Source organism: Solanum stenotomum, chromosome 3, assembly GCF_019186545.1.
Source record: "Solanum stenotomum isolate F172 chromosome 3, ASM1918654v1, whole genome shotgun sequence".
NCBI lineage: Eukaryota > Viridiplantae > Streptophyta > Magnoliopsida > Solanales > Solanaceae > Solanum > Solanum stenotomum.
This window is the reverse complement of record NC_064284.1, coordinates 67584075-67604059: the sequence shown is the minus strand read 5'-3', so window position 1 is coordinate 67604059 and position 19985 is coordinate 67584075. Positions and strand designations below refer to the sequence as shown.

Below are 19985 nucleotides of genomic sequence, written 5' to 3'. Positions count from 1 at the left end.
GTCAACTTAATTACTATAAATAGATAATCTATAATACTTGTCATTTTAGTTGTTTATTTCCACCCTTAATTATCCGTAGTAAGAAAATAAGGAGATATACTAATATGGTGCAAAAGAGATAAATATTAAATAAAGAGGAGAAGTAAATAAGGACAATTTAGTTAAATTTCTTTCTAGTAATATTTTTCTTAAGAAATATGCAGAACAAAATATGACAAAGTATTTTAAAACGAAAAAAATACTTAATTAACTAGCCTTCGACTTTTCATGTCGAGCTAGGCTTGCCTAATAAGAAGAAATGCATTTTTATTTTATTTTTGCATTTGGGTGCAATTCAAAAACAGTAACGACTTTACATTTTTATTTGAATATCAAATTAAAAAGGGAGCCCAATTTCAGACAAATTCTCGTGTACCAGTCACGAGTGAAATTGTGAGCACAATGACAAACTAAATCAAAACACATACTCCTTATTTGGTTGTAAGTATATATTTGGCTTTATCTGTTTATCGTCTCCATCAAATCCAAAAAAATACACTTTTCCTTTGTTTTCGTTTTAATTTGTTTGTCATATCTTTCCTTTTTAGTTCGTTTAAATAGGTACGTATATCTTTTTCTTAACAATTTTGGGAGTTGGCATTTTATTAAATTTGAACGTTGGTCTCATATAATTATACCTATTTGATTGACCCCTGGACCATTCTTAATGCCATATAAAAATTTCTTGCTTGTTGCAATTCTTCAATCATGAGTATTTTTCTTCTACCTTTTCATTTTGCTGTTAGCTAGGAGTTAGCCTAGAAAAGCATCTTGCTTTTTTAGCATTATTGGGTATAAAAACCCTTTATGATATTACATGAGAGTGAATTTTTTTTTAAAAAAATAAAAATAAAAGGCTTTGCTTTATGGTTGTCTTTAATTTTTTGCATTTACAATATTTGCTTACCTTATGGACCTTATTTAATTTTGCACTGCATCTCCACTATAAAAGTCTCTCTCATCAGTCTTCACCTTCTCATGTCACTTTGCTTCTAATTATTATTATTATTATTATTACTACTATATACTGTTAAAAATAATGAAGTTAGAAGAAGAATATTGTAAAGATAAATACAGAGAAGATAAGAAAATTATTATATTTCTTTGATGGATGAATAAAAAATTCTCTATTTATGAGTGAAAAACTAAGTTTGTTTGGAAGTTACTGCCCGTAAACTTTTATTAAAGAAAATCGTAAGCATTAAGCTTCGTTCCTAAGAAATGGCAATGAAAAAAGAAAAAATAGTGATCAACAACTCAAGAACTTTGTTTTGTTTGTGGGTGTGAAAGGCTTGTTAATCACCACTAAAGAGGAGAGATTCTCTATATATTTCATTGTCTTTCTAGTCTTAAAGAGCACGAGTTGAACTCGTCTTGTCAACTAGCAGACTAACCCAAATATAATTTGAAATTTTTTTGAGTCATATAATTTTAAGATAAATATTAATTCAACCTTATCAACCAATAATCTAACTTAATCAACATATCATGATTTTAAAATTTAATCCAAAATTTAATATGAATTTATTGATAAAACTTCACTATCTGAAAAAATAAATAAACATTCACAATAATATATAAAAATATATTTATAACATAGAATCTTTTTTTTACTCTGTTCTTTTCTTCTTCTTTTTTTGAAAAAGTTACATAAATACACATCTTATTTTATCATAATTTCTAAAATTTTCTCCCATTTTAAAAAATTACAAAGATCTCCTCTCGAATACATCATTATCCCCTCTTGAATGCATTCCTCCAATTAAGTAATGTATCATTCGCAATCCGTGAACTATGTATCCGTGAGTTTCCTGATATATCCAAGATCCTATTAATTTAGAAAAAAAATAAAAACAAGATGTAATTAGCTCTTAACACTATGAAATTTATGTAATTTTACTTAATTTTTGCCCCTTCTTCTGTTCGGATGGGTTCTTGTAAAACAATGCAATTTGTATCAATTTAGCACAAAAGAGATGGGCTTTGCAATATGGAATCAATTTTCCTAGACCCACTCAGGCTGACTTAGCCCTTCAAGTTAAGTACTTGTTAAAGCTTGCGTTTAGATATATGCTTGAGATTTCAAATAAACGTTTAAATATGTGATTTGAGATCACGATTTTAAATTCTCTAAGAAATATAATTTGGGATTTTATGTCATGATTTCTATTTTTTTAAATGTAAAATTTGATCAATAAGTTTATATTTTATAGTAAAAAAAAAGCTCATAATTTTAAATTTTGCAAAAAAAAGAAAATGTTCGACGTGAAGAGATTGTTCACATTATGTGAAAGAGTCATAACTAGTTACTACTATTGTTAACTACTGGATCTTTATAAATTTATAGTTATTTGAAAGTTTATAATCACAATTCACAAATATTTATTTATAAGAAAAACATAAAAATATACTCTATAATTTATCAATACGATGTCTTACGATATTTCGATATTTTATTATGTCATTTAAATTCAACATTTCAACTTATGCTATATTCCCAACGGGCCTTCTATCTGGGCCTAGTTTTGAGATGGGCTGACATTAACACACGGGCCAAACAAAAAAACCCGAATGCATCTTGAAAATGGTGAAACTCCCCTCCAGCTTCATTTTAACCAAAAAATTGAATCCCAAAATCTACAGAGAGAGAAATTTCACGGCTGAACGAGAAAGCAGCTAGAGAGAGAAATCATCGGAGCAAATGGGGAAAGATCTGAGCAACGATCAAATATCCTCCATGAAGGAGGCCTTCACTCTCTTCGATACCGACGGTGACGGTAAGATCGCCCCATCGGAGCTAGGTATCCTTATGCGTTCACTCGGCGGCAACCCGACCCAAGCTCAACTCAAATCCATAATCGCCGAGGAGAAACTCAATGCGCCTTTTGATTTCAACCGTTTCCTTGAGCTTATGTCCAAACACCTCAAGCCTGAGCCCTTTGATCGCCAGCTCCGTGATGCCTTTAAGGTCCTCGATAAGGATTCTACCGGTTATGTTGTTGTTGCGGATCTTAAGCATATCCTCACCAGTATAGGTGAGAAGCTTGAGGCTTCGGAGTTTGATGAGTGGATCCGAGAAGTTGATGTTGGATCAGATGGAAAGATTAAGTACGAGGAATTCATTGCCAGGATGGTTGCCAAGTGATTTCTCCTGTGAGTACTCATACCGTTTACAATTTCAATTCTTTAAGAAGATTTGTTTTTTGCAAATTCAAGGGCTTTTTTGCTAGGAAATGTTTTAATCATGTGTAATGATTTGTGTTGACTCATTTTTTTGTCTGCGCTGATATCTTTGCTATTGAGGCTATGCAATTTGCAAATAATATGATATACGCGTTTTTGTCAGAGAAGGATAGCGTTTGCAAATTTCAGATATTTTTGGCAGGAAATGTTTTACTCACATGTATTCCATGTAAAATCAATGTTACAACGCGTTCATTAAACTGCATGTTTGATTTATAAAGTTGCCTGGGAGAACTAAAAAGGCGTTACTTTGAAATGCCTTTGCTTTTGAGAGCAGATTCAATTGTTGAATAATGGCATTTTTTTGTTTGTGCCAGAATCTACTTTTTTGCTTATGACTGAAATTCATGGGCGTAGACTAGTACTGTTGACATTTATTTAAGTAGAGAGAAATGTTGAAATCTATTGGCTAAACTAGTAGTGGAGAAAGTTATGGTGATACATGTGTTCAATACCCTACTGGACAACAAGATAGATGGAATTCCCAGGATGTCGTTAGAAGTTTTTGCGTTTGTTTTGTTCAGTTTTGCCATTCTTGAAAGTTGAAAGTGAAAGGGAAGAGCTTTGGCTGATGTGGGGGAATGGTGTTACTCATTGTTCTGCTTAAGAGACTTCTCGTCATTGCCTTAGCAATATCAGTTCTTGGCTTTGTATTCATCTGCCACATTCATGAGTTATTTAGGGCTTTCATATTCGTCAGATTTTATACACTTTGTTGTTTGTTCAAGTTGTAAGTTACTTTTAAGATATAGTCCTAGTTCAATTGGGATTAAAATATTGCTGCCAAAATGAAGTATTTTGCAAGAGGTATTTAAGGAAGGTCATGAGCTTACTTCAACGGGATATGTTCTGTAGGCTTGTACAGCTGTACCATTATATCGTGAGTTCTAAGGAGTGTTTTGGGGAAGGTCATTTTAAACTGTTTTGTGTTTTTGATGTTCTAGAGGTAACTTCTGTAAGAAAATAAACACTAAGAGGTGTCCTGGGAGAGGGACAGCATCAGTGGCCTATTTCCAGTGAATAGGGGTTCTGAAACTGTAGCAACAGCCATCGTCCAGTGCTGTTTTGTGAGAGCTGGCGGAGGCCGGAGGGAGATGATGGTGAGTTGAAATAAAGCATGGTGATTCTGGTCATATATGGGTTCAGAGTAGCAAAGGTTGACGAACTGGTTTCTTGTCTGTAGGAGCAACCTGTATTTTACGAAAGGCAATTGTGCACTAATACGCTAGCTATATTTCCTTTTTGAATATTTATGAAAAAACATTTCTGTATTTGGCGTAACAAAGTCCTCTTTGTTCACAAATTTTGTTCATTATCTTGACAACTAGCATCAACTACTAAGGAACACGTTGAAAATATTTTCCATTTTCTAATTATGTATTGATTACAGAAAACTTTGAGCTCTTCATTGACAAATATCCCCACCCCCTAGTGTGGTTTGGCCAGAGATATGTTGAGAAACCTGCATGTTGGGTCAAACAGTTTTCATGTTTTGCTTGTAAATGGAAAAAGGAAACTTTTTGTGTTATAACTCAGTGACAACTCGTGCATCTGTAATTGGAAGCATGAGTTTAAACCTCCGCATCTACAAAACTTGCTTTCATATCTGACAAATCAAAAGCAATTCCTTTGCAGCAAATTCACCAATTAAATTCTTCTTAATGACTTCCTTATAAATTTTTACTGATTCATCTGTTATACATCCAAATTAGAACTTAACTATGTACAGTTTGCATTTATGAAAGACCTCTTTAAAATTTGTCCTATTCATACATACCGTCTATCAAAAAGAGCTCTATAAAGTAAGTTGAAGTCAGTTCAGGTTGCAGTCGAAGAAAACTTTGGAAATTGATAGGATATCCCCACTTCCTAATCGATAGATGCTTCATGTCTAGATACTGTGTGTCATGAGGTGAAAGTTATATAGAAAGTTTTCCATTCTCAGTAGGGAATAGGGATTGATTGTGGAGGCAGATGTCCCGTCTGTTTCATTCTAATTTTCTTCTTTGGCAACCAGATTTTGTTGGTTTTATTAGTGTAGAATTTATTCATTTTATTTTGGCATAATACATTGCTGATGTAAAAGTTGCTGTTATGTCATAATCCTATATTCCTTCTCTGTCAGTAATTAACAAAGTAGAGTTTCTGAGGGTTCATTACATTAAAGCGGAGATTTGCTTGAAATACCTGGTCAAACTTGTGAAAATAGAGTACTTGTCAATCTAAAATACAAAAGATAATGCTGTTATTTATCTCTCCACTCTTGCCTTACTCTGTTCCCAAACACCTTAATTAATTTAGTCCTGTTAAAAGGTAACTTGTAAAGAGGAGGGAGACAGTCCATGAGGCTTCATTCAATGGGTTGCATGGTGGTCCTTCAACTTATGCAACCTTTTTATGCGAGCCAGATCAATGTTCTCCTTAAAACCACTGCAAACTGTCTTTGTTGTATGTGGATATAAGGGAACAACATGACTCAACTTGCCTATCTAGTTAGCTTTTGTTTTTGGCTCCCCACTATGCACCTTACTTGAAAGTCTGCCTATAATGAACTCATGCTCCTCCACTGGTGGTGTGATGAGAGGATAATCAGGGGCAGTAAGTGCTTATAAATTCAAGCCAAGTATAAATATCTTTCCTTCCGTCTCAAATAGAATGACGGAGGTTTTAGTGACATCGACAACATTTTCTTGCCCTCTGGTACCAGTGTCTTCAATTGTGTAAGGCTTGTTCCTCGAAAATGGCTAATGCTGGTAACTTTATTGGTTTGGGGTTGATTTTAATGTATCGCCCTTGGTCCATAAAAACTATAAGGACTTGTTTGGTAGGCGGTATTAAATAGAATAGTCCATGGATTAAAATTTAGTCTATCTAATACATTGTTTGGTTACTTTATTTTGTAGGGATTATTTTTTGTCAAGTGTTTGGTTCATTGCTTCCCACTTAATCTTGTGTTTGATTTAAAACTCTACAAAAAAATTCTTTCCTATTATATCATTGTGTTATTATGAGATTGTTTATTTCATGTAATTGAGTCAAGGTAGATAACCACCAGATAATATTATTTTTTTTGGTAGGATTTTCTATTTCATTTAACTAGTTAAGTCATATATATATATATATATATATGATGTACCACTAAGGAGATCCTTCATGACATGGTGTATTTCTAATTTTTGTTGGTCAAATATATCTTAAACTTATATTGTTTATATTGTTCAATAGCTAAAGCTTATTAAAAAAAAATAGTTCAAGTGGTTAGTCAACGAACTATATTGAATTAAAAAAAGGAGAAAAAAATATTAGTGAAATCATTAAACTACACTAAACGAATTTGGAGAATTAAAAAGAACATTTATAATTATATCAATATAAATAAAAAGAAAATCAAATTACAAAAGAAATTTAGGAAAATGAATAAAGGGATAGTTTTGTAATTTTCCTAAATTTGCAATCTTTATTCATTTAATGTAATTTAATGATTTCACTAATATTTTTTTTCTTCTTTTTTTTTTATTCAATATAGTTTGTCGACTAACCACTTGAACTATTTTTTTAATAAGCTTTAGCTATTGAACAATATAAGTAGTCTTAAATCTATGTTAAGTTTAAGATATATTTGACCAACAAAAAATTAGAAATACACCATGCCATCAAGGATCTCCTTAGTGGTATATCATACCTCAAATATATGTATATACATTTAACTTAACTAGTTAAAAGAAAATCCTACAAAAAATAATAATATTATCCGGCGGTTATCTACCTTGATTCAAGTATATGAAATAAACAATTTCATAATAACATAAGGGTATAATAGGAAAGAAATTTTTTGTAGAGTTTTAAATCAAACACAAGATTAAGTGGGAAGCAATGAACCTAACACTTGACAAAATATAATCCCTGCGTTATCAATGTTTGTACCAAACGACCCCTAACATAGATAGGAAGGGGAAGAATACCAATTCCAAGTGAAGTAATTTGTTTTCCCTGTATCCATCACCTTTCCTAAGGTGGTCAAGTTTTTAATCAGTTGGAGGAGCATTTGGCTAAGGGTTATCAATCATCGCCTGAGAAAACACAAATTCTACAACTTCTAAGGATATTCTCTAAACAAGGATAGAGGTTTCTGGAGGGCTTGCATGCTCCATGCTTTGTATATAAGTCTCATAGAGTCATAGTTATCTGTGTATTATTTAATCCCCCCCACCCACACAATCATCCACAGTAGTATAGGTCATACGGCTAGGTACATTAATCATGATAGAGAAAATGGTGCTACCAAATTGCTTATTGTGCTTGGTGAGGAGAAATTGGATGGGTATCAATGTCTATTTCCAAGCTCATCCTTATACGGATAAAACATGAAAAATATACCCAATAGGAAAGGAGTAGATCCCTTTGCTTATTTGGAATTGAAGTGAGAAGTTAAGTTGCATGGTTTTGTTAATCTATGCCATATATTTATATTGTCAAATCTTGTTGATTGTTTGGGAACCCTCAAGATTTGATATTTTCCCTTTTATGTAGTACGACCATGATGGGAAATGATTACATCTTTAGGTTGGCCTTTTCCCCTCCAACACTAGGTTAACTCCAATAGAGAAGATTCTGATTGTGTTAATGTGACAACCCTTCAATTAGATTTAAGGTTTAGAGCTTGAATAATTTCTCCTCCTCCTACAACTATAAGAAATGAATACATCTTTTAGGTTTGCATTATCCCCTCCAATACTAGGTTAACTCCCATAGACAAGGTTCCGACCATGTTAATATCACTACCGTTCAATTAGGTGAAGGTTTAGGGCTTGAATAGGTTGAAGTTGGAAATTAAAAATGGGTTTTGTTTATTTCCCTTCTTTTTCCTTTTTTACTTTCTCCTCCTCCTCCTACTACTATGGTAAGAAATGGTTACATCCTTTAGGTTGGCCTTTTCCCTCCAATACTACATTAACTATGGACAAGGTTCTGACAATGTTAATGTCACTGCCCTTCAATTAGGTTAAGGTTTTGACTTTTGAGCTTGAATAATTTGTCCTCCTCCTATTACTATCGACTACCCCAATTATTACGAGTTTACGACACTAGGTAATTCCCTTTTCTCCTCCTTCGAGGACGACTCTACCTCCTCCTTCTCCGACCATGCAAGTTTGTGCATAAAAGTTGATTGGATGACAGTCATGAGAATGTAGGGTTCAAATACTAGTAGAGACTAAAGAGTATCAGATTATTTATTTCTAGTTGCCAAAGGTTTGGTGGTAAAGTTGTCTGATATCGGTTTTGGTGGGGATTTGAATAGTTTTGTGCATAAAAATTGAAGTGGAGTGAAAACTATGGGAGACCAGGATTCAAATTTTAGCAGAGGCAAAAGAGCGTTGGACAATTTATTTCTAGTTGGCTTGGTGGTAGAATTATCTGATATTTGTTCTAGCGGGAGATGTTAGATTAGTTGAATTGTCAAGATGCCCGTGCTAAAAGCTCTTCTACATGACTTGTTCAAGCTTCTAAATTACTTGCTGAAAGGAAGTTTTAAGTGGCAGCCAAATAAGACGTCATAAACATGGATAAAACTTGTGTCTAATTTCATGGCTATTATTTTGCATTTCAATACTGTCCTCAGCACAGAGTTTTTTATTCTGATAGAAATTTACTTAAATACTAATTTTCTTGTTTTTTTGAATTTCCACACGCAGGTGATCTTGTAATATTCGTTGGATGAAAACAAGAAAGCTGACTTTGCGAGTATTTGTAGCTTGGTCTTTCATTTTGGCATGTTCTAGTGCATCTAATTTGCAATTTCATAGGATTGATTTCGGTGTTTTTTCTTTTGTTTACTGTCATTGAACAATTTGTGATTCAGGTGTTATCCTGTATGTGGTATTTGGCATCCTAAAATCATGTAGCACCTCAAAGTACAGTTGCTTCTTCCTTGGTGTATAGTTTAGACGCCATGTAACTTAAAACTCATCTTTTCAGTGCTTCTGCTTTTCATTTATCCTAATGGGATCTTTGAAATGTTGATTCAAAATGTTCTTGTGTTTACTCATGTTAACTTTGCAACGTTTTATTTGCGACAAAATAGAATGCAAATATGATGGATGTTTGTCACTTTTTCCTGTGGTGAATTTTCAAAAAAAAAAAAACAATTTGTTAAATTACCGTTTACATAGACTATTGAGAACTTCACATTTATTTTGGTTTAGGGGTTCGCACGAAGGTAATTTATTTGTTCTTCAAGTGGTCATAAATGACTTCATAAAGCTTTATGAAAGATTCTTAACCAATATCTGAATAATAGAAATAATTAAGGTTTTTGCAATATTGTAGAACATAAACGCAGAGATTCGAGCTATATTGAATGATGGCAAATATTGTACTTTTTGATCAATCTTTTCTTCTAATACAGTGTGTTTTTTTATGGTAACATTTTTCCTTAATATAATTTTCTCAATATTGCATGATCTATTATAAAATACTTAAACATAATTTTTTTCTATTTTTGTGTACACAAAGTATTACGAGTACGTAGAATTTTTTGCATGTCACCTAATATATAGTTCATTGATCAACATGCTTACCTGTTGATTATGTCCAATACTAATACTGCCTTTACACCATAAACACATCAAAATAAACTATGAAAAGACTATTCAAGATTAAAAAACAGAGAAAAACTAATAAATTTAAACTAAAGAACTATTTCTTCCTCATTTCTTCGTATTCTCAAAGCTCCAAATCTTCTGTCTTTTTATTCACTAACTAGGACGATGTTGTTGGAATGGACTTGAAGCCGCCTTCATCAGATCCTGAAAAGAGAATAATAATTCATCAACACGCATCTTAGCATGTAAAAATATATAAACGACATGATTAAAGAAAGAACAGTTCTTTATCGTAAATGAGGTGACATAATGCACAACCAGGATTCTCAACATATTCTTGATAAAATTCTGAATCATCAAAATTTGAACTACATATGAAATTTTAGAAGTTATTACAAAAGTAATCCCAGTAGAAATAATATGCATTATGTAAAGTGAAATTACCTTGTTCCCTTTCTCTTAACTTTTATACTTCTTGTTTACCTTTTTTGCTTTTGAGAAATCGAAAGGGCGGTATCACATCGAGATGTCGATTCGTTTTTCGCCCCCAATGAGATGGGGAATTTTTCACCCCCTATTTAGACTTTTGAGCCGAGATGGCAAATCGAGTAGCCTATTGCGCTAACGGTAATGGATGAAAGGGAAGAGGGACGAAGTGAAGACGGGGTTTACTCAAACGAGTTGAATAAGCAAGCCAATAAGATCAAATTGCTCTTGTTGAACCAGCTACTATAGAAACTTTTTTTATTTTTGGAGAAGATTTTTTTTTTTTGGTCTTCTAAGCAACTTCTAGAGAACGTCTCATCCTCAAAGATCTCGGACGCCCTTTATTTGTTGCTACCAGAGGGTCAAGTAAAGTAACATCTTGACTTTGTTCACATGAGTTTATTTTCTGATCTTTCTCACTAACTTGACCACTTGATACACAATCTTCCTCAGATTCATAAAGAAGTTCATCAAGTTCTCCACACAATTGCAATAATCTTTGATGCGTAAATTGATAATGTTTTTCAGACTTTGTAGCTCGTTCCGATAGCCCAATAGAATGCATCATAATGTTATTAAACCACAAAGTAGAAGGTTTCAAAGTTTGTATTACATTTGGAGGGTCATTAGCTTTTTCTTTGACTGTGTTTCTTCTCCATCGATCTAATAAATAATACATCGAAAGCGAGTGAATCTTTTTTTTTATATAAATACCATTAGTACATGTCTACATAGAATTCCCATGAACTCGAACTTGTGACATGAGCAAACAACTTTTTTCAATGGCAGATCCAGACTAACTATATATGCCGACCTTTGTCTTTGAAGCTGATGGACTTTATAGATGTTTGCTCCATCCTTAACCTCAATCTTTTCAGTGATAAATTTTTTAGACTGAATTAGTTCTTCTTGAAAAATCTGAAACATTTTTCTTGTATATTCCTTCGCTGCTTCATCTTTCATAGGATACAAAGTTTTCAAGATAGGTCGAGAATGTTTTGTCTTGTAATCCTTCTCCCTTACTTTATCATATCTAGCGTCAATAACCTTATCATATTGCACAACAAATACACTCATTGGAGTACTAGAATTCAAATAATCTTTAAAAAATTTGTTCATACTCTCACTTCTTTGATTTATCGACATGCCTGCATAAAAAGTGGTACGCTCATACGCCGGTATCCATTTTCACGAATTTCATATATCCTCTGCAACATACTATTTTCTTCTAAATTATACATTTTCATTATCTCGATCCACACCGTTTCAAACTCCTCCAGAGTGGTTGTACCATGAATACACCAACTAAACTTGTTACTAAAATCGTTATACTGATGGTTCACATGATTTAGATATTCTGGAATCTTTTTTGTTATGTGTCATATACAAAAGTGAGGTTTACTGTTAGGAAATATTGTTGCAACTGCATTTGTTATGGCAAAATTTTGATATGTTATGATTGTATGATGTGTCACTCCAAACATTGCCTCTTTCCAAGTACGAAGTAACCACTCGAAAGTGTCTTGAGTTTCATCCCAAAGTAGAGCACAACCAAACAAAATAGATTGATGATGGTTGTTAACTCTAGTAAATGGAACAAAAAGCATCTTATATTTATTTGTCAGATATGTATGATCAAAAACAACTACTTTCCCGAAATTCTTAATACGCTATCCTAGATCTAGCATCAACCCAAAAACTATTAGCTAAATGACCATTTACATCCATCTGTATTGCATAAAAGAAACTTGTATTCTCGGATTGACGTCTTTGAAAATATTGTAGCGTTAATTGTGCATCTCTTTTTTCGAGATTTTTTTGTCTTCTCGTTTGTAAATAATTCTGAATATCTTGAGCTGTTAAATTCAATCGATCAACACCCCCAACTTGATTTATCAATACTGACGCTATTTTATTTGGACGGACTCCTGAGTTATCAAGCAAATCAAGAAGATTTTTTTGGGCCTCAATTTTTTTTCTTCTTAACCGCAAAAACTTTTGACTATTTGGAGATGCAGGTTCATGATTGTGCTCAGTAACAAGCCTACAAACAACCCATTTATCTTCTCCTTTCTTCGACATATATAACAATGTTTTGCATCCTTCGCTAGTTTCATCTTGTGGTTTATTGTTTTCTAAATTTTTCTTTGAACGAAATTCTTACTTTAAACAAACAAACTCTTGACCAATTATTGATTTATCTTTTCTTGATTTAGTCATACGACCACGACGCACACTAAAACCACTATGATGAGCATAAGCAAGATAAAACTTAAATGATTCATCCAGAGACTGAAACTCGTTATTGATGTATGGGTCTTTTGAATTTTCCACACCTATATTAGAAGCAGTTTGTCCAATTCCATCCATGCCACTTTCTTCCAATAGAACTTCAGCTCCTATATTTTGCTCATCTATATTTGATTTTTCCATTAATCCTGCAAAATATAAAAGTTAGATAGCTTACAATAATGAATCTGCTCATATATCTATTCAACACTTTAATTATGAAACATATTCAATATTAGTGAAAGTTCAATTAATAAATTCCTTCCAACATTCTAAAGAGCAGACCAAAAGTATTGGGGACAATATGAAGACACTTTAAGATACAATATTCACCTCTCACGAGACTATATTCACTTATATTTAGTACATTGAAATTCTTTTGCTCATGAAGATATGTTCAAAAATCAAAAGAGGCCTTTTTATGCCTGTAAACGAGAAATAATGTGAAATTCGTTCTAATTATATAAAGACACACCACTAAGTAGAAGAAGCTTGTCAAGTTTCAAAATCGCCTGATGCTTTAAAAATTATTTCTTAGCAAATTCAGAAGTTTTTGGCTTTGAAGAATTTCATAAACATGATCCTAGGGAAAACCTACGGTAAACCCCATTATTGTAATTAAGTTTGGAAAGAAAATAATTTAGCTATGAAAATAAATTTGATTAGAATCCAAGTAGGACTCAGCTCGTTGATATTCTTTTTTATTATTATTTATAATTATTGTTATTTTATTAAAATAAGTTACTATGGTTAAATCTCATTAAAAATACCTGATGGTGTAGATTTTTCATACACCGACAGTGCACAAAACTTAAACTCAATAGATATTTGTATCAGAAACATATACTAATGGTTATTAAAGTCTATGTACACTCTACTCTCCCTAGACCCCACTTTGTGAAATTTCACCGGATATGTTGTTGCATTGATGTTGTTGTATTTTGAATTTTAAAAAAAAGATATAATCAACTATAAAAGAGACTTCATCGAAAAATCTTAATAGTTCAGTTGATTGACTATCTAAACTTTCACCTTATTGGTGAGAATTCGATTCTCATTTTGTATCCCCTTCTCATTCTCCCTTCCCCAAGTAAGAAAAGCAAGAGATTTCATCTTTATATATATAGAGAGAGAGAGATATTATACTGTTTATTGTTCACTAATTCATGTGAAGGTATTTGAGTTTATATATAATTTTTTTTAAAAAAGAATAATTTTTTAAAAAATTTGTGATCTAAAATAAATTATAGAAATTTTGTAGCAATAAATTATCTCATTAAGAAATTTTGTAGCAACAAATTATCTCATTAAGATTAAAACAAGAAGTTTAAAATCAATTTCTTATAAAATGTTATTCGTTATGATACCGACTAAAAAAAAATTTAAAAAAAATTACTTAATACAGATGAAAAGAACATAAAATTTGAATTAGTATTCGAGTAACTTTTATCACATTTTAGAGCACATACAATAATATTTTGGGGCCTTCAACTTAAGGGCCTAAAGCAATTGCTTTAGTGGCTTCCTCCTTCAGCCAGCTCTGTGGCCTTTGTTGAGGGAGTTAATATCTTAAAAGGTCACTGAACTATGAGAAATTATATTGTAAAGTAACTAAAGTTTATTTTGTATCACTAAAATCACTCAACTTAATGCCTTTATCTTCTAAAATCACTCAACTACAATTTATCATTAAAACAAATTTGACATGGCAAATTAAATTAATTTTTATGCCATGTCATCATGAACCCCACAAATAAATTAAATTTATTTATTTTAATGTCATGTAATCATGGACCCCACAAATAAACAAAATTATAAAATTTATTCATTTTTATGTCTTCCCCTCTTAAATTCTGTTTTTGCTATCAAATCTGTAACTTTTTTTTTTGGAACTATTACAGACAATCAAAATTTCGTTCTTATCAAAAAAAAAAATCTAATCAACATGGAAAATGTTAATTTCAATGGCATTGACTATATTGACTCCCGTGATTGAGCACCATTGTTAGTTAAAAAAAAAAACAATATATTGTGTCATAATAGGTGTCTCACATAACCACAAAAAATTTACAAAAATCATTTCTATACTTTGTTATACATGCTGAAATCTTGTTTATAATGAAGTATTTTGGGTACATTTTGTGGTTTGGATCTTCATTTCAGTTTTTCTATATATGAATTCCATTCCTGTTATAAATAAGAGACTATAAGACTAATTATCTCTGGATATATTCATTATAGACTTTACAACGCCTTTATGTAGATGAGAATGATACAAACCGAATTAAGATGAGTAAGCCTAAAGGGAAAAGTATTGAATTACCCTTGAACAGCTGTGCTTGATTCCCTTCAAAGAAAGAGAAAACTGATAGAAGAGAGAGAAGAGAGAACTTTCTTATTGATCTCCAAATTGATACCCATTACAATGAAAGATCAACTATATGTAGCTGGACTATTTCCGAGAGTTAGTTATAACTAACTCTTCTAACAACATTTCCTAATGGTTTCAGTTTCACACCCATGCTTAGTCACGTGACTGCTTCACTTAGCTAAAATACAAGCATATACAAATTGGAATTAATGAAATGAACTAATTGGCATGTAACAATACTCCCCCCCTTCAACTAATCCTTGTCCTCAAGGATTAAAATGTGGAAACTGCTGAGTGAAAGACTGAAAATCTTCCCAAGTGCTGTCCTCTTATGCTGCATTGAACCACTTGATTAACAATTGAGTAGCAGGTCTGCCGTGCTTCTTGACAATCCTCCTTTGCAAGGATTTGGAAAGGACTAAAAAACTTGGCTGAAAGTTTTTGGAAAGCATGGGATTTAAGAGAGGTCTGTCTGTAAGGATGTAACTTGATGTAAACCCAATCTCCAACTACATAGGACCTGTCAGTTCTTCCTTTATCCGCATGAGACTTCATTCTACTCTGGGCTCTGGCCAAATGAGCTTTTAGGCATCTTAAAGTGGCCTCTCTGGCTTGTAGACTCCTATCTACCAAATCCAGTTGGGAGTCAAATGGCATATAAGGTAAGAGAGGAGGGGGTGATTGACCATAAACTACAGAATAAGGGGTCATGTTAATAGCAGAGTGGAATGTGGTATTGTACGACCATTCAGCTAATGCCAACCACTGAGGCCACTCCCTAGGCTTCTTAAACGTCATACATCTCAGATAACACTCAAGGCATCTGTTGACAACTTCAGTCTGTCCATCTGTTTGTGGATGGTATGCAGAAGAAGCAAGCAATGTGACTTTCTGTAGTTTGAATAATTCCTTCCAAAATCTGCTTGTAAAAATTGGATCTTTGTCTGAAACGATGGTTTTTGGCATGCCATGGAGTTTGAACACCCCACTCATGAAAGACTGAGCCACATCCACATCAGAATAAAGGTGTTTAAGTGCCATAAAGTGAGCTGCCTTACTCAATCTGTCAACTACCACAAAAATCACCTCATGTCCAGCCACCCTTGGAAGGCCTTCTATAAAATCCATAGAGATATCTTGCCATACCTTGTCAGGGATTGGAAGAGGTTGAAGAAGGCCAGGGTATGCAACATTCTCACCCTTACACCTATGACAAACATCACAACATCTAACATAAGCATAAACGTCCTGCTTCATCTTCTTCCAATAAAAATCTTGTCGAAGCCTTTGCAAGGTAGCTGTCATACCAGAATGACCCCCACCAAAGCTATCATGGTACAGTGCTATCAAATCTTTTCGTACTGCAGCCACAGAACCTACCATCATCTTACCCTTTCTACTGAGAATACCAGCATGATACCGATAATAAGGTTTAGGAGCACCTGTAGTATGTATGGAAGTAATTAGCTTCTGTAATACAGGATCCTACAACCATGAATTCTTCACATCTTCAAGTAATTGAGCTTGGACCCCAAAAATGCTACAAAACTGAATGGGTTCCTCTCTTCTAGAGAGAGTATCTGCAACAATATTATCTTTGCCCTTCTTATAGGAAATTATATAGTCATAACCAAGTAGTTTAACCAACCATTTCTGTTGGCTAGGAGTGGTAATTCGTTGTTCTAGCAAATATTTGAGGGGTTGGTGATCGGTCTTTATAATAAATTGCCTTCCCAAAAGATAAGGCCTCCACTTTTGAACAGCAGCTACCAGTGCTAACAATTCTCGTTCATAAGCTGATAGGGCTTGATTTGTTGCAGATAGTCCTTGACTGAAGAAAGCTACAGGTCTGTGACCCTGTGCAAGAACAACACCAATGCCTCCTCCAAATACATCTGTCTCTACTACGAATTCTTTGGGAAAATCTGGTAAAGCTAAGACAGGTGCTGATGTAACAACTATTTTTAGTTGGTCAAAAGCTTGAGAAGCAGCCTCATTCCATTTGAAGTTCCCTTTTTTCAGCAAATCATTCAAAGGCCTTGCTATAATCCCAAAGCCTTGAATAAATCTCCTGTAGTATCCTGCAAGTCCTAGAAATCCTCTCAAACCCTTCAAAGTAGTAGGTTGAGGCCAGTGCACCACAGTTTCTACCTTGTCCCCATCCATAGCAACCCCTTCTTGAGAAATGACATGACCTAGATAGTCAATCTGCTGGACCCCAAAAGCACACTTGCTATGCTTCACATATAAGACATTTGCTCTAAGTATGCTGAAAGCTTCTCTCAAGTGAGAAAGGTGATCAGTCCAGTTAGAGCTGTAGACAAGGATATCATCAAAGAATACCAAGATAAATCGCCTGAGATGAGCAAGAAAGATCTGATTCATCAAGCTTTGAAATGTAGAGGGAGCATTGGTCAGGCCAAAAGGCATGACCATGAATTCATAGTGACCTTGATGGGTCCTAAAGGCAGTTTTTAGAATGTCAGGCTCAAACATCCTAATCTGATGGTAGCCGGATCTTAAATCCAACTTGGAAAAATACTTTGCACCATGTAGCTCATCTAATAACTCTTCAATTAAGGGAATAGGAAACTTATCTTTTACTGTATGATTATTCAATCCTCTGTAATCGACACACATTCTCCATGAACCATCTTTCTTCTTTACCATGACTATAGGTGAAGAATATGGACTGGTGCTAGGCCTTATGACACCTGAATCTAACATCTCGTTTACCAGCTTCTCAATCTCATCCTTCTGAATTGCAGGATATCTGTAAGGTCTAATATTGATTGGAGATGTGCCATCTTTCAATACAATCTTGTGATCATGATTCCTAGAGGGTGGTAGTTCTGTTGGTACCTCAAATAGGTCAGAAAAATCATGTAGCAACTCTTGCATGTCTGTACTGTCCTTTCCTGTTGTACCACAGCTGCTAATAGAGAACAACCGACCTGGTTCCTCACTGCATTCCTCTCCCAAATACATACCTACAGAGATCATACATAGTTCTGCTGGTTTAGCTAACAACTTAGCCATACCACTCTGTTGAACCACCTTAGCCGCAGGTGGTTTGATACCCCTCAAAGACACTTTGTGACCCATGATACTGAACTCCATCTTAAGTTGTTTGAAATTCCACATTATGTCCCCCAAAGTAATCAGCCATTGAACCCCAAGAACCATATTACATCCTCCAATAGGTAGCACGAGCATGTCAGAATCAAATGATACTCCTTGCATTTTCCAAATCAATTTCTTACATACATAAGTGCAATGCATCTTTTTCCCATCAGCCACAGAAACAGGAAATGGGGATATAGCAGTTAAAAGACATCCCAACCTCTTAGCAGTATTTAGATCAAGAAAATTGTGAGTGCTTCCTGTATCAATTAGGACTTGTACAGCCTTGCCTTTAACAGATACTGTAACCCTCATAGTCCTAAAATCATGCAACCCATTCATAGCATAAACTGAGACATGTGGTAGAATAGCCCCCTGATCATCAGTCTCTAAACCTTGACCTATCATAGTCAAAAATTCAGCAGGGTCTACAAAGACTTCTTGCTCTAATTCCACAATACCTGCATTGTCTTCCTCTACTTCCATAGAAAACAATTGCCTCTTCTTCTTACATACATGCCCATACACATACTTTTCATCACAATTGAAACACAAGCCCTTGCTCCTCCTTTCTTCCATTTCAGTAGGTGTTAACATTTTTGACATTTTTTTAGGTTTGGCTTGGAGTTGTTAGAGAGGGTAGAGGGATTTTTTTGGGTATTCTGATGAACTCTGTTGGATTGGTAGGTAGATCCATAAGAAAAATTGGGATTAGTGGTGTCAAATCTGGGATTAGTTTTGGGATTATAAGGCTGTGAAAAAACTTGTTGCTAAACCAAAAGTGTTTGTTCCTGCATTCTAGCTAAACTAACTGCTTTAGCTAGAGATCTAGGTCCCAACATCGTAACAGGTAGGCCAATTTCTGGTTTAAGACCCCTCACAAAACAGCTAACAACATAGTCTTCTGAAAGTTCTACTCTAGTGAGTAGTTCATCAAAAATATCAACATAAGCTTGTACAGAATTGACTTGCCTGAGATCCTTGAAGTCTCCCATAGGATCATCATACAGCTCAGTTCCAAATCTGGCATACAAACACCTCACGTAATCCTCCCAGCTAGGCCATCCTCTGGTCAGTCTCTGCTTCATATACGATTGATGCCACTGCAAAGCTTTTCCATCCAATTTGCAGGAGAACAAATTGGAATTAATGAAATGAACTAATTGGCATGTAACAGAGAACTTTTGGGAGAAATAGAGAAAGAAGTAGAAGAAGGAAGCGGGAGATTTGAGCAAGAGAAATAGGGTTTTAGTGTTTTCGAAGAAGACAACTTGGGGGTGGGTGGGTTTATTAATAAATATATTTTATAATTTTATTTATTTGTACATGGCATAAAATATATTTTATTTTGCCATGTCAGATTTATTTTGGTGACAAAAATAGTTTAATGATTTTAGAAGATAAAAGTGTTAAGTTGAGTGATTTTAGCGATACAAAATAAAGTTTAGTGACTTTACAAGATAATTTCTCATAGTTCAGTAACATTTTAAGATATTAACTCTTTGTTGAGGTATTGACAGTAGAGGTGAAGAAATGGCGAGCATTGGATAAGTCCATTTTTGAGAATAGATTTGGTTAGTTCTGCTCAATTTATTCACAAAGAGTTACTCATTGGATTTGCTCGTAGAATTCTTGATTTTGAAAATCTTCCTATGGATTGTCTTCAAAGTATAGTGTTCTAAAGGTATTCAATTTTCCTCTTTCTATTACTAACACTTGCCTAATGTTTTAAAGGTATTCCATTTTCCTCTTCGTGTTACTAACACTTGAAGATTAATAGTTTGTTTGTTTGTTGTGTTGCTTTGTCTCTTTCAATTACGTCAATTGTATTT

The 19985-nt window shown here is 33.8% G+C and overlaps 1 protein-coding gene and 1 pseudogene across 2 annotated transcripts; one reads left to right on the top strand and one right to left on the bottom strand.

Annotated features, from left to right (window-relative positions):
* The first annotated feature begins 2647 nt into the window (after nt 1-2647).
* Nucleotides 2648-9300, top strand: LOC125859874 (probable calcium-binding protein CML13). 2 transcript variants are annotated; one of them, XM_049539720.1, is made up of 2 exons: nt 2648-3192; nt 8976-9300. In XM_049539720.1, the coding sequence occupies exon 1, from the start codon at nt 2741-2743 to the stop codon at nt 3182-3184; it is 444 nt and encodes a 147-aa protein (XP_049395677.1). In that variant the 5' UTR covers nt 2648-2740; the 3' UTR covers nt 3185-3192; nt 8976-9300. The 2 variants fall into 2 exon arrangements, with proteins under 2 accessions (XP_049395677.1, XP_049395678.1); XM_049539721.1 differs by lacking the exon at nt 8976-9300 and adding an exon at nt 3600-3623 and having other exon boundaries at nt 2658-3192.
* A 1362-nt stretch (nt 9301-10662) lies between these two features.
* LOC125859225 (protein FAR1-RELATED SEQUENCE 5-like) lies at nt 10663-11516 on the bottom strand (annotated as a pseudogene).
* Nucleotides 11517-19985: the final 8469 nt, after the last annotated feature.